We start from the raw sequence: 22429 nt of genomic DNA on the forward strand, positions 1-22429 counted from the left end.
GGCCTTGAGTTTGATCCAGCCGGGCTGTTCTTAGGACAAAAACTTCCACCATCCCCAGCCACCGTGACCAAAGGTCTTTGTAGCTGGGGATGGTAGGAGTTGTAGTCCAACAGCATCTGGCGACCCAAATTTGAGCACCCTTGGATTACTGCAAACTCATTTTCCCCAAGAGTTGCTCCTTTCTGCCAATAGGGCACTTTCTTTTTGGAACACAGCGCCACTGTGGGGGCATTTAAATTATTTTTATTTCCAAGTAGGAGACAGCACGAGAAAAGAAATAAATTACACACACACACACCCCTCAAATCTTTCCCGTGTGCGAGATTAAATCACAAAGCATCCATTCATATAATGAAAGAGAAGCACACATCAGAGTGAACATAACATTTCAACTGAGGCTAAATGTAATAAACTGAGGCTATTTACTGGTCCTAGAATAGACCAAGTTGGAGCTGTGTTTGGTCCATTAGGAAACAATCTAAAAGCTCTAATAGGGCATTGTCTCTATCAGGGCCAACTAAAATGTCAGTACGGCAGGACCTTGAAATCCGCAGACTCTATATTCACGGATTCTCTACACCTGGAAGTGGCGGGGGGTGGGATGCATCAATCTTACATATCTCTGTGTTGGATGTGGCCGGAAATGACAGCGGAGGTAATTTTATCCTTATCCCTACCCCGCAAAGAACTGTGGTAAAATTCCACTCACTTTTGCACAGAGCAAAGGGTTAGGGTTGGGTCAGGGTAACAATAAAACTAATTGTGGTACTCTCTCCATGGAGTCATCTTTGGAGGACATGCCTGCCAATCTCCATTTCCATTCCTCTGGCAACATCCATAACATTTTTTCATAGCTCTTGTGCTTTTAAAACTGTTAAGAGCTTTTAAAAGGCCATTGCAAATTTGGCTGCTGCAGGCATGATGGTCCGGGGTGGGGGGGCAACGAGCATGAGAACACACTATTGAAATAGCAAGCCTGGAAGTAAAAGGAGAAAAACAGTGTGGGGCGGGGGGCGGGGCAAAGCCTGCTGCTGTGGGCAGACTAGGCAGGCAAGGGCTTAGCCCCTCCCCCCCACTCCAATGTTGTGATCCCCCCCCAAATTTTTTAAAGGAATATGATGCAGTTGATGCAGCTGTAATTTCTGGTTTTTCTTTAGCTGGGAACAAATCCTGCTGAACTTAGACAGGCTTTCCACTAAGCAAACATGCACAGGGGATCAGGCTGGGTATTTGAAGAGAAGGATACTACCAAACAAATGCAAGTGGCCACCACATATATTAACTTGTTTATTTGACACACAGATTGCAAAATTGCTGAGATATCAAACATTTTTCTCATTAGCTACAAGATTGCCACTATGTACAAAATATATGATAAAGGTACTACACATATAAAAATACAGTATGCCTTACATATATACAATACAATGTGCAAAACATGGCAAAAATCAACATATGGAATTGATTTCAGGGGTGCAAACGGCAAATACGAAGGCATCATGGTTTCTTATACAGAGGCAATCACAGGATGCTCTGCTGCCTGGATATTTTTCTTTAATCTAGCGCTTGAACAAAGAGGCCTGTACAGAGGGGTATCTGTCTTCTTTTTTCATAAAGTGAGATGCCAAGACGTTCATTGTGACTATGAAAAGAAGAAGAGAAACACCCTACCATGCTGAGCACTATTTTCTACTGCAAGCATTACAATGAAAGAAATCGGCCTCCCTTTACACGGAGACCTGTGCTAATTTCTTAGTTTCGTTTCACCACAAAACAATTGGTGCTGGACATCAAAAACAACAACAAAAAAAGCCGCCTCAAAAATATCTACATCTTCTTTAAAACAAACTTTCAAATACTGTACGGGGGCTTCTATTTTCTTCTTACAGATTAAAACAAGAGGTGTTTTCCTTGGCAGCGGAAAAGGCAATGGTTTGGTGCTTCTCATCTTGTGGTTATGCTAGTCCAACTATATTTTAAGGCTCTGGAGCTTTGAAATGGTGTAACGTGCAAAACTTAAAATGCTGGTATTAAACAGGCTTGCCATTGCTGGTCACTGCGCCTGCTCTGTCAAAGGCTTCTTTGCAAATGATCATAGGGACATAGGAAGCTGCCATATGCTGAGTCAGACCATCGGTCCACCTTAGCTCAGTACTGTCTACACTGACTGGCAGTGGCTCTCCAAGGTCTCAGGCAGGGGTCTCTCCCAGCCTTACCTGGAGGTCCCAAGGACTAAGCCCAGGACCTCAGATGCTCTTCCACTGAGCTACGACCCCATCCCCTAAGGGGAATACCTTACAGTGCTCCATCCCCCAAGGGGAATATCTTACAGTGCTCACACATGTGGTCTCCCATCCAAATGCAAAGGTGGACCTTGCTTAGCAAAGGGGGCAATTCATGCTTGCTACTACAAGACCAGCTCTCCTCCGCATGGTGGATCATGGAGTTTACCAGATTTATATGCAAGGGTAACCACATACTGGTTCACAAATATTCTGCCCTCAGCGACACAGAGGAGAATGACCCCTTCACTTTTCAAAGCCAAACTGCAGTCAAGTAAGAAATTTCTATTTGTCATAACTTTACGTTTTTGAGCATTCTGTAGTGCAGTTTAAAAACCACTTGCTTCATCACAGGGGCTTGTTTCTGAGCAGATAAAAGTGTGTGGCAAATAGCCAGAGATCATTCCTTTTAGGCCCTTGTAATATTTCCTAACTTGATGTATATTTTAAAAAGCACAGATACATAGAGGAAAACTTAAAATGATGATTTCTTAAGAGGAAATCATCTTATGCTGTGGCAGCCCAGTTCAATTTATGAATAACAATTGTTTCTATATTCCAGTTCTATCAGAACTTTTAGTGCTACTGACATTTAACATCTTTATAATACCAACCGCACTAGAGGTTTTCAATCTGCATAACAAATTAATGCACAGGCCAGTCAAAATTAAGTTGGTCCTGATTTTAATGGGGCGTAAATTGGCCGGATTGTGTTCATGGTACAGATACCATCCATTAAACCTGGCTCACACATCAACAACCTATTTAATGCATTTAATGTCCCCTGCTAATGAGCAAAGAGGCACCTTTTTAAAGTGGTGGCTTTATTAGAAGGGGGAGAGCAAGTGGCCCTATCCATCCCCGTCATAGCATTCCTCCAGTGGCTGTTGCTAGTGAGTATCTTATGTTTCATTTCATTTCATTTATTTATTTGATTTTAGCCCTTTGGGGATAGGGAGCCATTATTGTGTGTGTGTGTGTGTGTGTGTGTGTGTGTGTAAACTTGCTTGCTTTGGGAACGTTTTGTTGCAAAGCAGTATATAAAAATTTGTTGTATTCGTATTTTGTCAGCAGTACAGTGCCTTCCTAAGCCACCGAATGGCGCAGCGGGGAAGCAACTTACCTAGGGAGCAAGAGGCTGTCAGTTCAAGTCACCGCTGTATGTTTCCCAGACTATGGGAAACACCTATATCAGGCAGCAGCGATATAGCAAGGTGCTGAAAGGCATCATCTCATACTGCATGGGAGAGGGCAATGGTCAACCCCTCTGGTATTCTACCAAGACAATCACAGGGCTCTGTGGTCACCAGGAGTTGACACCGACTCGACACCACAATATTTCCTTTCTTTCCTTTACAGTGCCTTCCTAGGGTTTCTGAAAGTTGTATGACAGTCAGGCAATCTACCCTGGACTTCTACTTCTCAAGGACATGTCATAATCAAAACTTAGAAATATTATTAGGCAAGCTATTTGCTCTGGAAGAGTCTTCTAGAATTTCATGACGTCCGGGATTACAGAGCACAGATTTACAGCTTGAAGCAGCTATATCTTGGCAAATCCAATTTTTCAAGAAATAATTACTGACAAAATGAGTGTTTTGTGCAAGCATACAGCAAGGTATCCACACGCACCGGCTAGGACAGCCCAGCCTGGGTTAGGCTGTCCGTGCGAAGCACCGGGAACGAGGCTGCTAACAGTGCTGCACCCACACAAGCCCCACTTTTAAACCCGAGGTTAGGTGAACCTTGGCCAGTGATTGGGCAGATGCTGCCAGATTAAATGGCTTCCCCCCTGGCCCGCCACCATTTCTGGCCACGGGTTGGGGGGTGAAGGAGCAGCAGCACTGAGCGTGACGGCTGCTTTAACAAGAGCAGCCTCCGTGCTCATGCCCTCCTGGGGCACCCTGGGATGCAGGAGAAGTCTTTGTGTTCCTTGTGTTTCCCTTCACCACACGGTTGCTCATGTGGGCGCGCCAGCCGCTCATCTGCTAGGGAGCTCCTGCCTCCCACCAGCCGGCGAGATTGTATGCATGACCTCAGTCAGTCGGTCACACTGAGTTTAACAGAACACATCTCTTACATTGTTTGAGTGGAGTCAAACATCGTAAGGAACATATTATGTGATCCAGAAAGCAGTTATTTGATCAACTCTGTTATGAATGTGTACACTTCAAGTATCACAGATTTCTTCATGAGAAGAATTCTGCACAGCCTGGAAGCATACATATTCCTACAACTTAAATATATCACTTAAAATAATATTTTTGCCTCTTTGGATGATCTTTTGACGATCTCTCTTTTTTTCTGGGGCCTGCATAAAAGACAGCACAAAATGAGCCTGAGAAAACAGGTCACCTTTTTTCCTTTGATATGGTGACCTCTGTAGGCCACTTCACAGATCATGTTTTAAGTGTACACCTTATGTACAAAGTGTAAACATGTCAAACACACAGGTTGCACACAGGGGCGTCACACAAGGACCCTCATCAGGGAGTAGCCAAGGCTCCCTGGTATGGGTACATGGTGTGACAAACCCCGTTTTGCTTCTTGTGTGCTGTGGAAAGGCTCTGCAGATGAATCCTACTTTAGCAAGGAGGGCGTGGTTTGGTACTGCTGCAAAGATTTAAACTGTTCTTGCGCTTTTAAAAAAAAAGTATACAAGTAGTGAGTGCCACATAACCGAGTCCTCAAATTTTAAAAAATTTAAATGTCTTGTGCTACAAAATAGTCATGTGCACAAAAGTTACACAAGCAATTTTTTTTTTAAAAAGGAAACTTTTCACAAATACCAGGTTCACAGATATGTGGTAAATATCGTACAACAGATTGCAGGTTTCCAAACATACGACCAAAAGCAAACCGTTATTTAGAAATGTCTGATAATAAAGCTCTATTTTGAAATGCACAAAGAAAGATCACACATTCCTATTCTAGAAAATAAATACTTTTGTTACAAATGTTTCATGATCCCTTTGAAATTTTCGTAGAAGAAACCAGTTCTGCACTTGAAGGGATTTTATTCAGAGGGGGTTTCTTGTTGCGTATGCTCCTGAGGCTTTGATAGCGCACCCAGTGGGGAGGCGTGCAATGCAGCCTCACACAGTATTGCAAATTTTAAGCGATATTTACACGCACTCTGCCAATTGTACAATATCCTAGTCAGTCTGTAGTTGCAAGACGACAAAAACCTCCATGACACCCAAGAGACTAACTGGCTTAATTGTGACACAGTCGAACCAAGAAGGCAGCAGATTAATCTGATGATGTAGGCTGTTGCCTACAAGAAACCAGTTGCTTTCCAGGGTGCGATGGCCCTTTTTCTTCTTTGCTACTGCTCTGGACCAGGATCCAAAGAGCAGGGAGGAGTTCCCTTTGCCTCAGCTCCCATTGCTGAAGAGGCAAGCTACCCTTTAAACTGAATGGATCTTTGCTTCAGCTCCCATTGCTGAAGAGGTAAGCAGCCTTTTCAACTGAATGGTTCTTGGTTTCAGCTCCCATTGCTGAAGAGACAAGCCACCTTTTTAACTGAACAATGGCTTGCCTTTTGGGGCAGTGAGAGCTGCTGCATAAAGAACTTCAAAAAGTGGCTCTAAATGTGTGCCTGTTTCTTACACACAGACATCTCTTTGGATGATGGCTCAGTTCTCTAATTGTTTGAACAAGTGATATTTCTATTCATCCCTGTAAGTACAAGGTACAAACAACAGACGCTATCTCATGACTCTTTGGTCTATAACTCTGTATACAACACAACACAAGAAATATGCTAGCAGACAGATAGTGTAGTGTTTAAATCTCACAGGGCTTCCTGCTATACCCAGGACAGGCTCCATCAGAGTGCCAAGTATCCTAACTAAACTTTGTGTCGGGGGGCGGGGGGAGGGAATGATACTTGGCATCTCATGGGAAAATACTCAGCACCTCACAAAATTAGCCTCCAGAAGAGGATGGCCAAGTGGAATGGTAAAGGTGAAGATATGTAGTCTCTCCTAAAACCTCTTATCCAATGAAAAATGCTATTGCACATATGCTAGGTCACAAGTTCTAAGCCAGCTAAAGCTTAATGCAAGCAAGGTATCCAATCACTGAACATACAACTTCAGTGGCAGTGCCAAGACAAAATGGCATAAACACAAGTCCCAAAGTATGTGGGTGGGGGGGAAGGGGTATAAAGCTACCCTGACATCAATAACATTTTCTATACTTTAAAAGCCTCCATTAATTCCAAAGCAAACCGAACTGTCTGAATTGGCATCTTCACAATTGTGGCTTTAAGAGGAAAGACACTGCAAATGAATACTGCAGGTGCAAAATTGGTGTGAAACACTGTATGATCACTGAAGAAATGCCAAGTTATACAGGTCTTAGTTGGCGTGATTGGATTTCCTATTACTGATTCTTGCACTGATGCCAATTTTATGGGAGTACAGATACACCCGATCACAAATGTATGATCAAAGACTGATTACCAACAGTACAAAGGTTAACAATTTTCTATGGGTTTTTTAAAAGTCAAATGATTTTGTGGCACTGGGCAAGAAAAAAAGTGTCTTCCTGAAAAATGCTACTGTATAAAGTAAGATTAATTTCATTTTGTAGTTTGGATTTATTAGCAATTGTTGCAATTTTTCCAATATTTTTTCATGGTTAAAAAGAGGGAAGAGCTTTCTGAAAGAAGTTTAAAAGAAGGAACCTGATCGTGAAGTTTTTAAATTATAAAGTTTTGGTAGCAGAACAGACAACAGGATTATCCACCACAATGCTTCTGTTTCACTGTTGCAACAGAAAGGATGGGAAGACAATGGCCTGATCCAGAGCTGTTCAAGAGCAGTCTGGGACTGGCTGTACAGGGATGCACTCAAGCATCCCTCCTCCTTTTTGCCAAAACACATCATTAGCTCTGATTACCTGTGGCTACTGCAAAAGGGATGCATGGACTCAAAGGGATCACACCTGAACCATTCGTGCTGCTCCAGTTGCCTGACTGAAGGGAGAGCCCATCTGTTTTTCTTGATTGTGGGGAACAAGCATGGCTATCATTTACTTCATTCAGCATTTCCCAAAAAACCCAGACAATTCAGAGATCATAGAAAAACAACGATTTGGGTTTGTTGAGCGTATGTACTGAAGATTCATCACTCATAGTGTTCTTGCAATTTGATTTTCAGATCTCGTGTCAAAGACACTGAAATGAAATGTTCTGAATGCTGAACTTGGAAGCATTTAATTTTCTGTTCATGTTTAGCAATGGCTAACGTTAATTCAGAGTCTGTGTGTTGGATGCAAGGAGCCATAAATGGAAGGAAAATAGCCACTAGCACTGATATGGAAACACTTGACAAAGATTTGTTCATGAGTAGTGCTATAAAAAGCGGATCATCGTCTTTGGATTTCATTTCACTGGCTGACATCCAGAGTAACCCTGTGTCAATATCATCATGCAAGGGTGTGTGGTTTTCAGCAATTCTTCCTTCCCTCTGCGTCACCTGTGCCTCAAGAACCTATATTCTTGAGAAGTGTTCCCTCTAAGGCATGCGCACATATGCACACTAACAAGTTTTTCAATGTTAGCTCCGTTAATTTCAGATCCTGCTCAGGTTGAATAAGGAAGGCCCCACGCTGAATGCACATGCGCAGACACTGCCTTGATACTGCTGTCTGGAACAAAACCCATTCCGCAAACAGATGGGGGAAAAATAGAGATAACACTGTTCTTGACGGTCCCCCAAACCATGGAGACACCGTTTCAGGAGGCACAGTCAGCTACGGAGGAAAGTGGGGGTGGGGGGGGGACACACATATCCCTCACATGATGCAGAATGCTAGTGTATCAGTGTGGAGTTAGTCTGGATCTTGGCCACAGTCTTGTGGGACATTCTAGAATAAGGAGTAAAACCGCTCTTCTGCAAGCGGAAGATGCTCTTCTGCATGCAGGACACCTTCAGATCCAACCCTATGGTAACAGTTGTCAAATAGCCATACTATCCTTTCTGTGATGAATACATGTAAGGAAACAGTGGTTACATTTTTCTACTACATATTCCATTCTTCATGATGTTCAGATAAAATTACGCAAGCTACCTGCTGAGATGACTTTGGAAGTCTGATCCAAAAGAACAAACAGAAGTACAATTGATTGTCAGTATATAGCATATAAGTGACGATGGGTGTTTTCTAGTGCGCATTGCATGTGTGTAAACACATACACATCTGGATTCAAATTCATTTGTCATCTAACTAAATACATCTTGATCGATTGTATGAGTTCTAGTTGTTCAATTGATGAAAACTGTACAAGAGTTGCATATGAGAATACCCAGTCATTTGGGGGTGGGGACTATCTTTCCTCTGTTTTTAGATGATGCGCACATGTGACCCAGCAAACACCATCTTAGAAGACAAGGGTACTTCTAACATGGTGCTTTTTGTTGCAGTTTTCATAAGGACTTGTACTAAAAATAACATTTTAAAAAAATCTGCTGCCCAGTTAATCAAGTACCCAATTTTTAGAGACCAAAATGACTTTGGGTTGATTCATATATTCTAACCAATTAAGTGACAAACTTTGCAGCACTAAAACTAAGTATTAACTCAAGGCTTTCAACTGAAAGCACAGAGAGATTTTTCTTCAAGTTGTAAAGCAATCCCAGAATACAAACATTTACAACTTTCCGTCCATTTCATGGAATTGGCCAGAGCTTTCATGATGCAGCTTAAGCTTGGCTCAAGTTGTCCACAGGAACAGTCAGGTGCAGTGATATTATTGCCTTCGCCCAAATATATGTTGCTCTCCCCTTTTACCATGAGCTATAATCCCATTTCTCTTTCCCCCCGCTTAATCAATTGCCAGTGATAGAATCTGGAAGGTGAGAAAACCGTATTCTCATACTTCAATTTTGGTGAAACACTCTGATCATTTTTACTATACATGCTTTCTTAAAAAAAATGTCATCCCTATGGATCTCTTTAAAGATTATCCTGAAAACAAGGATAGTGAAACAGTGGACCTGTACTGTAAGAGAATCTGGAAAAACCATGATCAAGTCGGCGGTGTCTTTTCATTCCGTTAATCCCAGTGCAACTGCAGGTCTTGAGGATCGAGAAAATCTGTCGAAAACATACTTGGCGCAGTTGAGCTGAGTGGGGTTAATCCTGACGAAGTGTTTGGCATGGTAATGTCCAACCATTCCATGTTGTCCAAATTTGTGTCCGGAAGGTCAAGGGACAAACAGGAATTAGAAGTGGTGAATTGCGAATCGGATGTTTCCATAGGCGACTGTGAGTGATCGAGTATGCCAGAATGGTTGAGAAGGTCGTTCTGCAGGTCCTCAATGAGAGAGAAAGACTCTGTGTCCTCACTGCTGCTTGTCAGTTGAGGGATTTCATTCCCTGAAGGCAACGTTCCTTCCAAGAGGGCTTCCAGCTGGTTCTCCAGACTTACAGAGAAGTTGTTTGTTGGTTCTAAGGAGAGAGGAGGGGCCGTTTGGACTTGGGGTGGTGGACGGGACACCACAGTGTTCACTGGCATTGTGGTGATATTGGCAGTAACTGGCCTCATTTTGGAAATCAAAGAAGGTTCTTCCTTGGTAGGCAGAGAAATCTCTGTTTGCATGAGAGGAAAGGATGCATAAATCATGACCATTATTTTAATCATTTACATAAATAGTAAAAACTACACTTGTTCACTTTGATACATCACATTTACCATATTTACCTGAATCTGATTAGGCTTTTTCCAAGTTCTTTGATGTAAAAAATTGGGAGGTCTTAAATTCAGAGTCCCCTTCCTTTTGGGTAGATATAGGTATTTAACCTGTATTTAACCTGTGCTTTTAAAAGGGGGTCATCCTAAATTCAGACTTCCTGCTATTCAGGTGACCCTGAATAGGGTCACCTGACCCTATTATGTTTTGGTATGCTGAATTTACATTACTTTGGGGAGCAGTGAGTTTCTAATTAATTAACTGTTTAGGCCTGCTCAACTGGGCCCAAAACTCCCACAATCCCTGGCTACTGGCCACTGTGTCTGGGGATTATGGGAGTTGTCGTCCAAAAAACAGCTGGGGGGCCAAAGTTGTGCAGGCCTGATCTAGAGCATGCCCTCTCTATCACCTCTACCACACAAGGGGGCCATGTCGCGGGTAATATTCTCATTTTCATGAACTGGCTACTCGGACTGGTGCAAGCAGCCATAATACCTGCATGCAAGACCTTCAGCCATTTAGGTTCGTAGACTGTGGCAATGACTGAAGGTGGCATGATCTCTGTTCAGCTTCATGGATACCAACTGGTTACTTGAGCTCACTACAACATGCAGTAAAACCTGTTGGCTAATAAACTGTTTTTGATGTACTGAAAGGCTTGAGGTTTGAGGCTTGAGGTTAGGACCCTGCCTTATAAGGACTATGATTATTTGCATAGTCAAGTCAACTCGCATTGAGAGTGAGCTGCTTCTCTACGCTACATTAAAGAACTCCCAACCTAGCACAAGTTATTCCTCCAATAAAAGGAAACAATTTATTCTGTATCTGATCTCTCTAGACCAGGGATTCTCAGCACTGGGTCTCTAGATGTTATTGAACTTCAACTCCCATAATCCCCAGCCCCAGTGGCCTTTTGTTGGGGATTATGGGAGTTGAAGTCCAATAACATCTGGAGACCCAGTGTTGAGAATCCCTGCTCTAGACTAAACAAGGGTAGCAAGGCTCAGTCTAGCTTCATGAGCTCACCTCCACTCTTAATGAGGATATCAAAGAGGTCATCCATCTGCTGGCTGTGGGAACTGGAAATCTGAAACACAGAGAATTCTTTATTTAGCTCAGGTTTAAATAAACTGAGGCGGGTACCATGGATTGGAAGTTCACGGCCTGCTAAAGAGGGCCAGAAATTCACAAGAGAGAAACTTGGCAGAGACACGGCGGGGGTAGAAATGTTCAGGGAAACATGTCCCCCTTAATGCTGGTGCTCTTCTGAGAAGATGCACAAACCAGCACATGATTATTCTATGGGAAATGGCTAACCGCACCCGTCACGGCATTTCTGTGGACACTCTACCTCTCGTTGAGAAGCCTGCACACTGCGGGTCTGTTTGATGGCTTCTTCATAGCGTGGGGGGTCTTTCGTCTTGGTTACTGAATTGCTGAACAGAGGCTGCTGTATCAGGTACTGCTGGGACTGAAGCGGGGAGGCAGGCTGTATGAAGCAAGGGCAACAATAAGTAAGCAAGCGAGGGCAACAATAAGCCAGTATGGCCACAGAAATCCTTAAATGGTGTCCCTATGAAGAACTGCATAGCTCTCTGCTTCCTTTGGAGCAATACGTGTGTTGCAATGTCAACATGCAACCAAACTATCTAGCAGGAGAGTGCACAGAAAGAGCAGCTTCCCTTTATATTGTACTATGTCTATCTAATGACTGCTCAATGAAACCTACCTTCTGAGGGGCACTGGGTCCATTTTGCACCAAGGGTACCTGGTTCCCTGAGTGAACTGTAGGATTTGATGCTTGTTTAAACAATGGTTGCTGCAGGGTTGAGACAGACTGATTTTGATAGGAAAACGCTGAATTTGGTGAGGTAGGAGGAAATACCTGTAAGAAGATATTTAAAACTCTCTTATACTCATTTTTTCCCCCAAGGCTAACTTCGCCGCAGTGCACAATTTTATTTTTTGTTACCCATATAAAGTTGAAATTAGTACATATTAGTAAGAAGCCACCATAAAAACACCAGCAAAGTCTACAAACGAATCCGACATAAACGATTAGAACAATTTAGAAAAATATATAAATACACTATACCAGCAACAAAAAAGTGCACACTTTGGAACAGTTTGACAGAAGTTAATAAAACATGTTGTCTCTGACAAATTTGTTTAGTCTTAAGAGCTAGGCCTCCTATTTCTTCTGGCTATTCTCTCAAGAGAAGTATGACTGAAAGCCTCCACTATTTCGCATAAAGAATCCTAGCTGCCATTACAACAGATGATGATGGTAATGATGTTATCACCTGATGATGTCAATTCTATATCATCATCTTTTTGAATTTCATCAATAGCACCACTTAAAAGAAACAAAGTTTAGTCTGATGGAACAAGGGATCCAGTATCTTTTTAAAGAACCATTTTAATTTTCCTCCAGGTTTGTTTGCTTTTTAAGCAAAGTAACAATTTCACAACTTTCTCTATTCAAAATAATGTGTAACACCACCGACCATTTCCAAATGAACGCACTTTGCATTTAGGAATACCTCAGTGTTCTAATCACCACTGTGGCTGGGGATGATGGGATTTGTAGTTCAGCAATATCTGGAGGACCACAGATTGGGAACTCCGCTTTACTATTTTAATAAGGGAAAACATTAGTAGTATTTTCATATAGGAAAAACTCAGAAAGAGAACTGAGAAACATGGTACTACTAAGCTCTGCATCCAACTCCACAGTACATCCTACTTTACAGAACACGCTCATAGAGCACATGGGTGAAATTAAAAGCCATGAAGCAGAAAATCAAATTAGTTCGGCTATAGCAAGCATGTCATTAACTGGTAAGTAAAGAACTCGTCACCAACCTTTCGAATTTGTGGGGCCTGACCCAGTGCATGCTGAGGGGAAGCATTTTGTTTGGGTGGTGTAGGATGCATCTGTGCTACTTTCTGGGCCAAGCTAGAGGAAGTAGATACTTGTGCCATGCTTGGAATTCCTGCCTGGGGCTGGGCCTAAGGGAAGAAAACAATGATTCAATTTCATTGGGAGAACAACGCAGTTTTTACATTAGGAAATCTCAGTGGCATTTTTGTCCAAGGCCTCCAGAAATCAGACAGTTCACATAAGTTAATAGATCAAGGTTATCATGATTAGTGTTTTGAAAATGAAATGCTAAACCTCTCTGAAGGCGCTGCTCTCTGCTAAGGGTTAAAAGAGCATGTTCCCAGCCCATGAGTTGCAATTTCATCAGGTAGTGAATGAATGAATGAATGAATGACTACTTTGACTGCCACTGGCATAGATCTCTGATGTAACAGCAGACCTTGCTAGCCATGGCCCAGGCAGCTGGGTGCAAAGAGGGGATCTTGAAATTGGAGCTGTATGGTCAATAAACAACTCATTAAGTTGTAGAGCATCTGCTTTGCATGCAGAAGGTCCCAGGTTCAATCCCTGGCAGCATCTCGAAGTACGGCTGGGAAAGACTCCTGCCCGAAACCTTGGAGAGCTGTTGCCAGACAGTGTAGACAAAACTGAGCTATATGGACCAATGGTCTGACTCAGTATAAGGCCGCTTCTTATGTTCTTAAGTCGAGGAAACCTTTCATACCTGAACCTGGATATTGCCCACAGGTAGATGCACTGAAGTGGCTGAACTTGGACCCTGGAGAGAGAGGGGGAGCAGCAGTTGTGCTGTGCCTTGTGCAGTTAGTAGAGCCTGAGGCTGGGCAACAACCGCAGTTTGAGGCTGTCTCTGCGAACTTACATAAAACTGAGATATGACATTCTGTGGTTCAGCTTTGGCCAAAGGTACCTCTTGCTTGATCACAATAGCCTTTTTGGCAACTAGGTTCTGGACATCCATTGACATGGGTTGCCCTAAAGAATGGCTAACTTCCAGTATGGATTGTCTTGCATCAGAGCAATCAGCTAATGTGCCTTCCTCTTTGACAGCAGAACCGACTTGCTTCTGATTCAACGTTGGTGTGGAATCCATTGCTGCTTGGGGCGGCTGTTGGCTCCCTCGCTTTTCAGCTTCCAGCTGCATCTTCAGCACTTCCACCAGCTTCTGCTCTCGTTCCAGTTTTCTTTTGAGCTCTTCAATCTGCTTCTCTTTTTCCTGGAGCCTACGGTCTTTCTCAGCTGCATCGAACTCCATGTTCGATATGCCTCCACTGGTGTGGCTGTCCTCATTGGTGGTCGCTCTAAGAGGCGATGTGCTTGAGAACTGCGACGGGGACATCATGGTCATAATTTCCGTCAAGGTGTCGCCCACGTTAGTGTCATCGGCCCCAAGGCTGGACTGTTCGGAAGGAGCTGGGGAGATGGGCAACGGGGAGCTGATACATTCCATGTGCGTCAGTTTGCTGCCAGTTGTGGTTTCTGAAGAAAAGCTGGGGACTGAGCTGGCTGCTGGCTTACTTAAGGTAGCAACGGGGAAGACGGCTGCTACTTCTCCAGAATTACTGGTACCATTAGTGGAAGGAGTTACTGCGATTGCATTAGTTGTGCTGAGAGAATTGTTGTTAAGATCCTGATAGGGTTTCAAACGTTCAATGAGATCCATTTTTGTTCCAGACACTGGCAATCCCCTTAGTTTTAATTCTATTTTCAGTTCAGGTACCTGCAGTTAAAAAAAAAAAAAAAAGCAAGTCAACAATAGTGTTTAAAAAACAACCACCAACCAACGAGTATCTAGACAAAAGCCTGATTCAGAAGATAGGAACTCCAGTTTGTTTATTTGTTTATTGTTCAATTTTTATACCACCTTTCATAAGGCATCCCAAGGCAGTTTACAACAGTTAAAATACAACAAAATTTCATAAAAATCACATACAAACCCTTAAAATCAGTTAAACAGTAAGAACCGCCCCCCCCCACACACAGAGATAACCATAAAAAGATAAACAGAAGCAGGGAAGCTGGAAAACCTAGCAGCCCCTGAACAAACAAAAAGGCCTTTCATTGTTTTTTAAAAGCAGCCTCAGATGTCAAAGAGTGGGTATTCACTGGAAGAGCATCCCAGAGCCTGGGGGCAACAACAGAGAAGGCCCCATCCTGTGTCCATGACAATTTAGCTTCTCTCAACATGGAGCAAAGGCCCCCCCTGACAACCTTGCTGGGCAGGCAGAAACCCTTGGGAGCAGGCGGTCCTTCAGGTATCTAGGTCCCAAACCTCCAAGGTCAAAACAAGCACCTTGAATTGAATCTGGAAACAAATTGGCAGCCAGTGCAGCTCTTTCAAAATAGGTGTAATATGCTCCAAGTGAGTAGTTCCAGAGAGAACCCTGGCAGATGCATTCTGCACCCACTGAAGTTTCTGAATATTCTTCAAGGGCAGCCCCACAAAGAGTGCATTGCAGTAATCCAGCCGCAATGTGTGACAAAGGCATGGGTGACTGTGGCCAGATCTGCCCTCTTGAGAAAGGGCTGCAGCTGGCACATTAGCCAAAGCTGTGCAAAGGCACCCCTAGCCACTGCCTCCCCTGAGCACCCCAAACCAGAGTTGAGTCCAGCAACACCCCCAAGCTATGCACTTGCTCTTTCAAGGGGAGTACAACCCCATCCAGAGTTGGTCGAATCGCCCTATCCCAACTGGCTTTTCGACCAACTCTGGATGGGGTTGTACTGGTGCACCTAACATCACTAGACAGTGTACAAAAATTAAATAGGCTCTGGCCACAGGTTTACAGACTGAAGTTGAAAACAAGACACACTAGGAATGAAAAATTAAGTAAAGGAAAAGCAGGATGAACTGGGAAGAACCAAGAGGAACAGATGTGTCTGACGAGCTTGGGTGTCAAAATGGAGGAAGAGAGCTGAGGGGAAAAAGAAAGCTGCCTTTTACTGAGTTAGACCCTTGGTCCATGTAGCTCAGTACTGTCTGCTTTGACTGCTAGGGGTTCTGCAAGGTTTCATAGGAACATAGGAAGCTGCTATATACTGAGTCAGACCATTGGTCTATCTAGCTCAGTATTGTCTTCACACACTGGCAGCGGCTTCTCCCAGGTTGCAGGCAGGAGCCTCTCCCAGCCCTATCCTGGAGATGCTGCCAGGGAGGGAACTTGGAACCTTCTGCTCTTCTCGGAGCGGCTCCATCCCCAAGACCAGCTCTCCTCTCCTTTTGGGCAGGGGTCCTTCCCAGTCCTACCTGGAAATGCCACGAGTTGAACCTGGGACCTTCTGCATGCTGCTACCACTGAGCTATGGGCCCCATCCCACAAATGGACCAATGGTCTGACTCACACATGCAGCTTCCTATGTGGGTCATGACCCTGCACAAGATGAATGCATGCATTGATGTAGTAAGCTATGGAATGATGAAGAACTGATTCACATTTGCACAGGGAATGTTCAATTCCAACGATCGCTACATCAGTGTTCCCTCTAGCAGCGATTCCCAGATGCTGTTGACTACAACTTCCCTAATCCCCAAGCAAAAGCCATTGTAGCTAGGGATTCTGGAGTAGTAGTCAACAACATCTAGGAATCCCTGTTAGAGGGAACACTGGACTGCATGCACTCAGAGTTGGAGAGGAGAGCTGGTCTTGTGGAAGCAAGCATGACTTGTCCCCTTAGCTAAGCAGGGTCTGCCCTGGCTGCATTTGAATGGGAGACTAGAAGTGTGTAAGAGATTCCCCTTAGGGGATGGAGCTGCTCCGGGAAGAGCAGAAGGTTCCCAGTTCCCTCCCTGGCAGCATTTCCAAGATAGGGCTGAGAGAGACTCCTGCCTGCAGCCTCGGAGAAGCCGCTGCCAGTCTGGGTAGACAATACTGAGTGAGATGGACCAATGGTCTGACTCAGTATATGGCAGAGTCCTATGTTGGTGGGATCATTATTTTTTGCCCAGGGGGTGGGTGGGTAAGATTATTGCAAGTCCTCCTCTACAGCATTACTATCAGGATGCAGCAGAGGCCAAGGCCTGAGGAGGACCAAGTACCTTCTGGACCCTTCCCTCTGAAAATGCTTTCTCCCCTTTTGGTTTTTTTTAAAAAGACCAGTGAGCCCTTTGGGGACAAAATTATTAATGTTAATGCTGCTCTGAGCCTGTCAGAGAGCAGGATATAAACGTAACAAACAAATGCCTGTCCTGCCTTCCACTTTTGCAGAAGCTGAGAACGTGTTCACTTCTGTTCCAGCGGATGGAACAGAGTGTTCGCTAGAGGTCTCTCTTCTTCCACCCAAAAGCCTTGTTCTCCTTTATGTGAAGAACACAAGGAAGAGCAGCCCTGGTGCCACTGGAGAGACTCACTTCAAAGTATATGCTGCTCTCAGCCGCAGGCAACTTACTTATTGAATTCCTTCCGATGTAATTCCCTCCTCACAGCCACACCAGAGGCAACTGCATCACTCTACCTCAAAGAAAAGCCTCCCCTGACTATGGACATGCATTCCGATTGGCTCTTTAAATGCTAGCAACTGGAAAAGAAACTAGTTTCGGGCCTGATAGGAACACATGAAGCTGCCATATACTGTGTCAGACACTTGGTCCATCTCGCTCAGTATTGTCTTCACAGACTGGCAGGGGCTTCTCCGAGGTTGCAGGCAGGAATCTCTCTCAGCCCTATCCTGGGAGATGCTGCCAGGGAGAGAATTTGAAACCTTCTGCTCTTCCCAGAGTGGATCCATCCCCTGAAGGGAATATCTTCCAGTGCTCACACACCATGTCTCCCATTCATGTGCAACCAGGGTGGACCCTGCGCTGCTACGGGAACAAGTCATGCTTGCTACCACAAGACCAGCTCTCTTGACCGCATCCATTTAGTCAGCCACAGGGAAAGACTTCATCAGGCCGGCTTCCAGCTGCGGTAGCCTGCCATGAGCTAACGGTGTCCCATCTGTTGCCTCACACTGGATGAGGCTTGTGGCACGCTGCTGCAAACCCACACTTATAAGCTTCCACATTTCTGGAAGTGTTCTTGTTCGATTCTCACATCCCAGTTATCAGCCAGAGATTCTGCTTCCTGGTTTCTTTGCTTCTTTCTGGGATGTGCCACCGAATGCCTGGCTGCAGGATCACATCATCAGGAAGAAGCAGCTGGCACTAAAGCAGCAGGTGATCAGGGCTGTGAACAGGCTGTGAATAGCATAGCACAATGTGAGCAAAGGAGGCCGATCTGGGGACATTTGGAGCTCTTCAAAGCACAACTTCAGGGGCAAATATTTTCATTCGTCAATTAGTCCATGAGCCAAGCCCACAAACTCCTGCCCCCCCCACCTCCCCCCGAGCCGAAAAAGAGGCAATACCACTGCTACGCTTACAGCTTTCTTTGCGTTATCACACCCCCACTTTTTTTTATCGCTACCCCAGAATAATACAATTGCAGACATTTTTGCAGAGTAAAGGGTAACAATTAACAAACTGTTGCATTTTCTCTGTGGAATCTTCTTGGGAGAACACTCCTGCTAATTTTGATTTCCATTCCTCTAATAACACTGATACAATTTTATAGTAGTTTTTATGTTTTCAAGGGACTTTTAAAAGCTTTTAAAACACCATTGCAAATTTGGCTGCTGAGGGTCCAATGGTCAGGACAAGAAAAGCATGAGAACGTACTGACAGTTGAAAATCACCTGTTTTCCATCTCTAGGGGTATAGAGCTTGTCAAAATTTACAGTGAGCACTAGTCCCCTCAGATGGTACTGACCCCTCACAGCTGGCTGATGTACTAAACAGTCAGCACAACCGCACTATTTTTTTTTTTACCTTTAAATCATCCAAGCTAGGAGGCAGAGGTCCTGGCTTTCTGTTGGAAATATTACTATTCTGTCTTGCTGTGTTGGAAGGTGCTGAAGATGTGCTCAAAGTATTCAGCGATGAATTCCCACTGTTGCTTGGTTTGTCGTTCACTGGCCTTCAAGGAAAAACAAACAGTTTAAAAGCTTAAAGCCAACATTTCTCTCTTCCATTCGTTTCCTTTAACGGGCATGGTCTTGAATCTTGCTCATTTAACTATAAATTTGAATACGATGAATATTTACATATCGCTTTTCAACAAAAGTTCCCAAAACGGTTTGCATGTACGTACATACATACATAGGCTCCCTGTCCCCAAAGGGATCACTATCTAGAAAAAGAAACCTAAGAGAGAGACCAGCAACAGCCACTAGTGGGATGTTGTTCTGGGGCCAGAGAGGGCCAGCTGCTCTCACCGTGCTAAAGAGACAGAATCACCACTTTAAAATGGTGCCTCTTTGCTCAGTTAGCAGGGGACTAACTATGAAGCATTCTGTGTACTGTACAGGAGTAGAATAGCTAGCATCCCAACTAATTAGTCTTGACGAACTTAAGCCTTATTAATTTCAATGGATCTTAGTTGTGACTTAGCTTGGATGTTGCCCATGATTTACAAGTAAATTATTCAGAACACCTAAAACTGCTTATTTCGATTGTTCTTGACAATGTATTCCATCAATATAAGAGAGACTCTAATCTGGTATTTAAAAAATGCTGGAAAGACTTAATTCTAAAATAAGAAATTGTAAAGCACTTTATACACTGGATCCAGCAACTGCTTCCTCATGGCTTCAGCTACACTGTGGATTGAGACAACCCACATTTCACCACGCAAAAAGATTTCTCTGAACTGATCCTGGTTATCCTGGAGAAAGAACATCTGGCATTCTCTCCAAACAACTTAAGTAAAATTCCTCAGTGAAACAGACAAATGCAGCATCTTCTCCCACTGAAAGAGTCATTCTTGAGAGTTTTCACCCTGCCCCAAAGCAGGATTGTGCCCACATATTTCATATTCTGAAACCCACCAGCTTTGGAATACAAAATCTGTACTTATGCAATACATGCTTAATATGAACCGCTGCATATATTGGACAAATGCAGGTCACCGTTTGCCTCTGATGACCGTGATTGCCGCCCCTGACTGAAAAGGAATGCTGTTGCCTCAGAATTTGCACCAGGGCAAGATACTTTGCTTCCTGTATTCTGGTTTGAGACACGGGCTTCAGCTCTTTGTACTCGTATTTGGGGAGCAACTGGCAGAGTTATTATTTACATTTACATTTTATATCCTGCTCTTCCACCAAGGAGCCCAGAGCGGTGTACTACATACTTTCACAAACAACCCTGTGAAGTAGGTTAGGCTGAGAGAGAGAAGTGACTGGCCCAGAGTCACCCAGCTAGTTTCATGGCTGAATGAGGATTTGAACTCAGGTCTCCCCAGTCCTAGTCTAGCACTCTAACCACCACACCATGCTCGGAGTTCTTCCTCGTCCTGTTTATGGGAGCAGAATTCTGCTTAGAATCGTCAGTGCTCCCTGGAAGAGGGATTCCCAGATGTTGCTGACCTCAACTCCCCCCAACAACGGCTGTTGCAGCTGGGGATGCTAGGAGTTGTAGTCAACAGCATCTGGGAATCCCTCTTACAAGGAGCACTGATGCCTACCCTGCCCGTTAACCCACCCACACCTGGTGGATGATGCAGCAATGACGCCCCGCTGCTGTCATGTGCCCCATCCCGGGGGGTCGGGGAAGAGGCTGCCATGACACTTCACTGGTAACTAGAGCCCTCACATCCAAGCCCATCCATTTCTGCCTTGCACCTCGGACCACATGACAAGGCTTTAGGCTCTCACACCTCCCGGGTCTCCCGGGGGGTGGGTGGGGGGAGAATAAAGGAGAACTGGCAAAGCCGCACGTACTTGAGAGGTGCCGGGAGAATCGTCTGGTAGTTGTAGTGTTGCTGCTGCTGGCTCAAGATCTGCAGTTGCAGAAAAAGCTGCTGCTGCTGCAGCAGGCGGGCATAGTTGGAGTCCATCTGCGGCTCGTTCTTCTCGCTTTTCTGGTCAGGCGGGATGTACTGGTGGTACTTCAGCTTCTTCACTCTGGGCTTGGGCTCTTTGCATTTCTTGCTCCGCGGCTTGTCGTTTGGGTTCTTGGGGTGGGGCTGCTAGGCCGAGACAGAAAAGAGACGCCATCCAAAAGTGCCCTTCCGCTCGCGGAAGGCGCCTCCTGCTCACCAAAGAGCCGCTTCACCCCTCCCGCGAGAGCAGTGAGCGCCACTCTTTGCCCCTTTGGCCAAACACCTTTGGGGCGAGAGCCCTTTCCCAGCGTGCTGGCCTCTGGCCTCTGCACAGTGCAGGGAGGGCCCTTTCAGAGAGACCCAGCCCTCCCTTGAGAGCTCGCTGGTGGGGAAAGCGCCGGGAAGGGCGACACTTCCCAGCACTCCCTGCAGGCCTTCCAAGATGGTGCAGGGGCTCAAGAGGGCTCCGTTTCCCTCCAACGAGCCCCCCCCCCCGGCACTGGGGAAAGGGCAGCGCTGCGTGGCAAGACTGGTTGCTGGGCAAGGTGCCAGGGGGTCTGGGCAGAGAATGGCCCGTTATTGTACAGGCCCAGGAAACAAGTAGCCAGAGGGCTGCACTTGGGGTTGATGGGGGCTGCCACTGGCCCACGGGCCTTACGGCGAAGGACACTGCATTAGGCTGGCTTCAGGCTGTAGCTTAGATGGCTTTAAAACGGGATTAGACAACTCAGACAAACAAGTATGGCCCCACAACAAAACGCGATCCCTGGTGGGTATGTGTCACCTGAGCCTGTGGCTGAGCCTGCCGGCAAACAAAACAAAAGTTAGCAACAAAGGCAGGAGGCCTTGCTGGAACTTGGGTCTTATTTCATAGGCACATTTTTATTTTATTTTTTTTTCATTTTCTGCAGGTTTTAGTTGTTGATGTGATGAGGGAAGAATTTGTGCTCAGTCCCAGCCTCTTTTCACCCTGTTGTGATTTTGAATACTCTGCAAGCTGAGAAACTCCCCACTCTTTTTATTCAAGCCCTCCTTCCGCCGCTCCGTACCACTGAGTTCCATTAGCTCCACCCACCTGCAATTTGTCTGTTAAATGCCCTCTGAGTCTGCGAACATTCTGCTCCATTCGGTTACACTGGGGCAACTCCTACGTTTTGGCCACTTGGGTTCTACTGTCTCCACATTTTTGGGAAACCAAGGTATCTGTAGGTTACCCCGAGTCTGCCGGTACCTCCCTCTCACACCCAGGTGCTCCAATTATGCACCCATAAGGATAACAACATTTCAATTTCTTTTGGAAACCGTGATAAGACTGATGGAGGAGAGGTCTGTCACTAGTGATTAGTCACAATGGCTATGTGAAGCCTCCATGTTTCTGATGAAGTATACCTCCGAATATCAGTTGCTGGGAAGAGGGGAAACGGAAGGGGAAGACGTTTCTCATCACACATCGCTTGTGGGCTTCCCAGAAGCATCTGGTTGGCCACTATGCAAGACAGAAAGCTGGAGCTGGTGGCTCTTTAGTCTGATCTAACCACTCCAACAAATACCGGCATAGTCTATAGGTGACATCATTTTTGTCCACTTAAGTAAGGGAAATGTCTTATAAAACAGGTTTATAGAAACTGGCAGGGAGGTGTCCTTTCCTGCATTTTCTTGACAGCCACTAATCCAGCTGGATGCAAA

General features: G+C 44.9%; 1 protein-coding gene across 6 annotated transcripts in view; it reads right to left on the reverse strand.

The window, feature by feature from the left end:
- Nucleotides 1–1274: 1274 nt before the first annotated feature.
- The window catches only part of MRTFB (myocardin related transcription factor B), a 107862-nt gene continuing 86707 nt past the window's right edge, over nt 1275–22429 (reverse strand). For 4 of the 6 annotated variants that reach the window (XM_053276106.1, XM_053276107.1, XM_053276108.1 and 1 more), the window contains 8 exons: nt 20643–20890; nt 18691–18838; nt 13594–14607; nt 12851–12997; nt 11715–11870; nt 11337–11474; nt 11012–11072; nt 1275–9884 (listed from right to left, as the gene is read on the reverse strand). In XM_053276106.1, the coding sequence (XP_053132081.1) occupies nt 9349–9884; nt 11012–11072; nt 11337–11474; nt 11715–11870; nt 12851–12997; nt 13594–14607; nt 18691–18838; nt 20643–20890 (2448 nt within the window). In that variant the 3' untranslated portion in view covers nt 1275–9348. The remainder of the gene's footprint in view (nt 9885–11011; nt 11073–11336; nt 11475–11714; nt 11871–12850; nt 12998–13593; nt 14608–18690; nt 18839–20642; nt 20891–22429) is intronic. The other 2 variants (XM_053276105.1, XM_053276109.1) reach the window with 2 other exon arrangements.

The sequence above is a fragment of the Hemicordylus capensis genome, chromosome 13 (genome assembly GCF_027244095.1).
Source record: "Hemicordylus capensis ecotype Gifberg chromosome 13, rHemCap1.1.pri, whole genome shotgun sequence".
Classification (NCBI taxonomy): Eukaryota; Metazoa; Chordata; class Lepidosauria; order Squamata; family Cordylidae; genus Hemicordylus; species Hemicordylus capensis.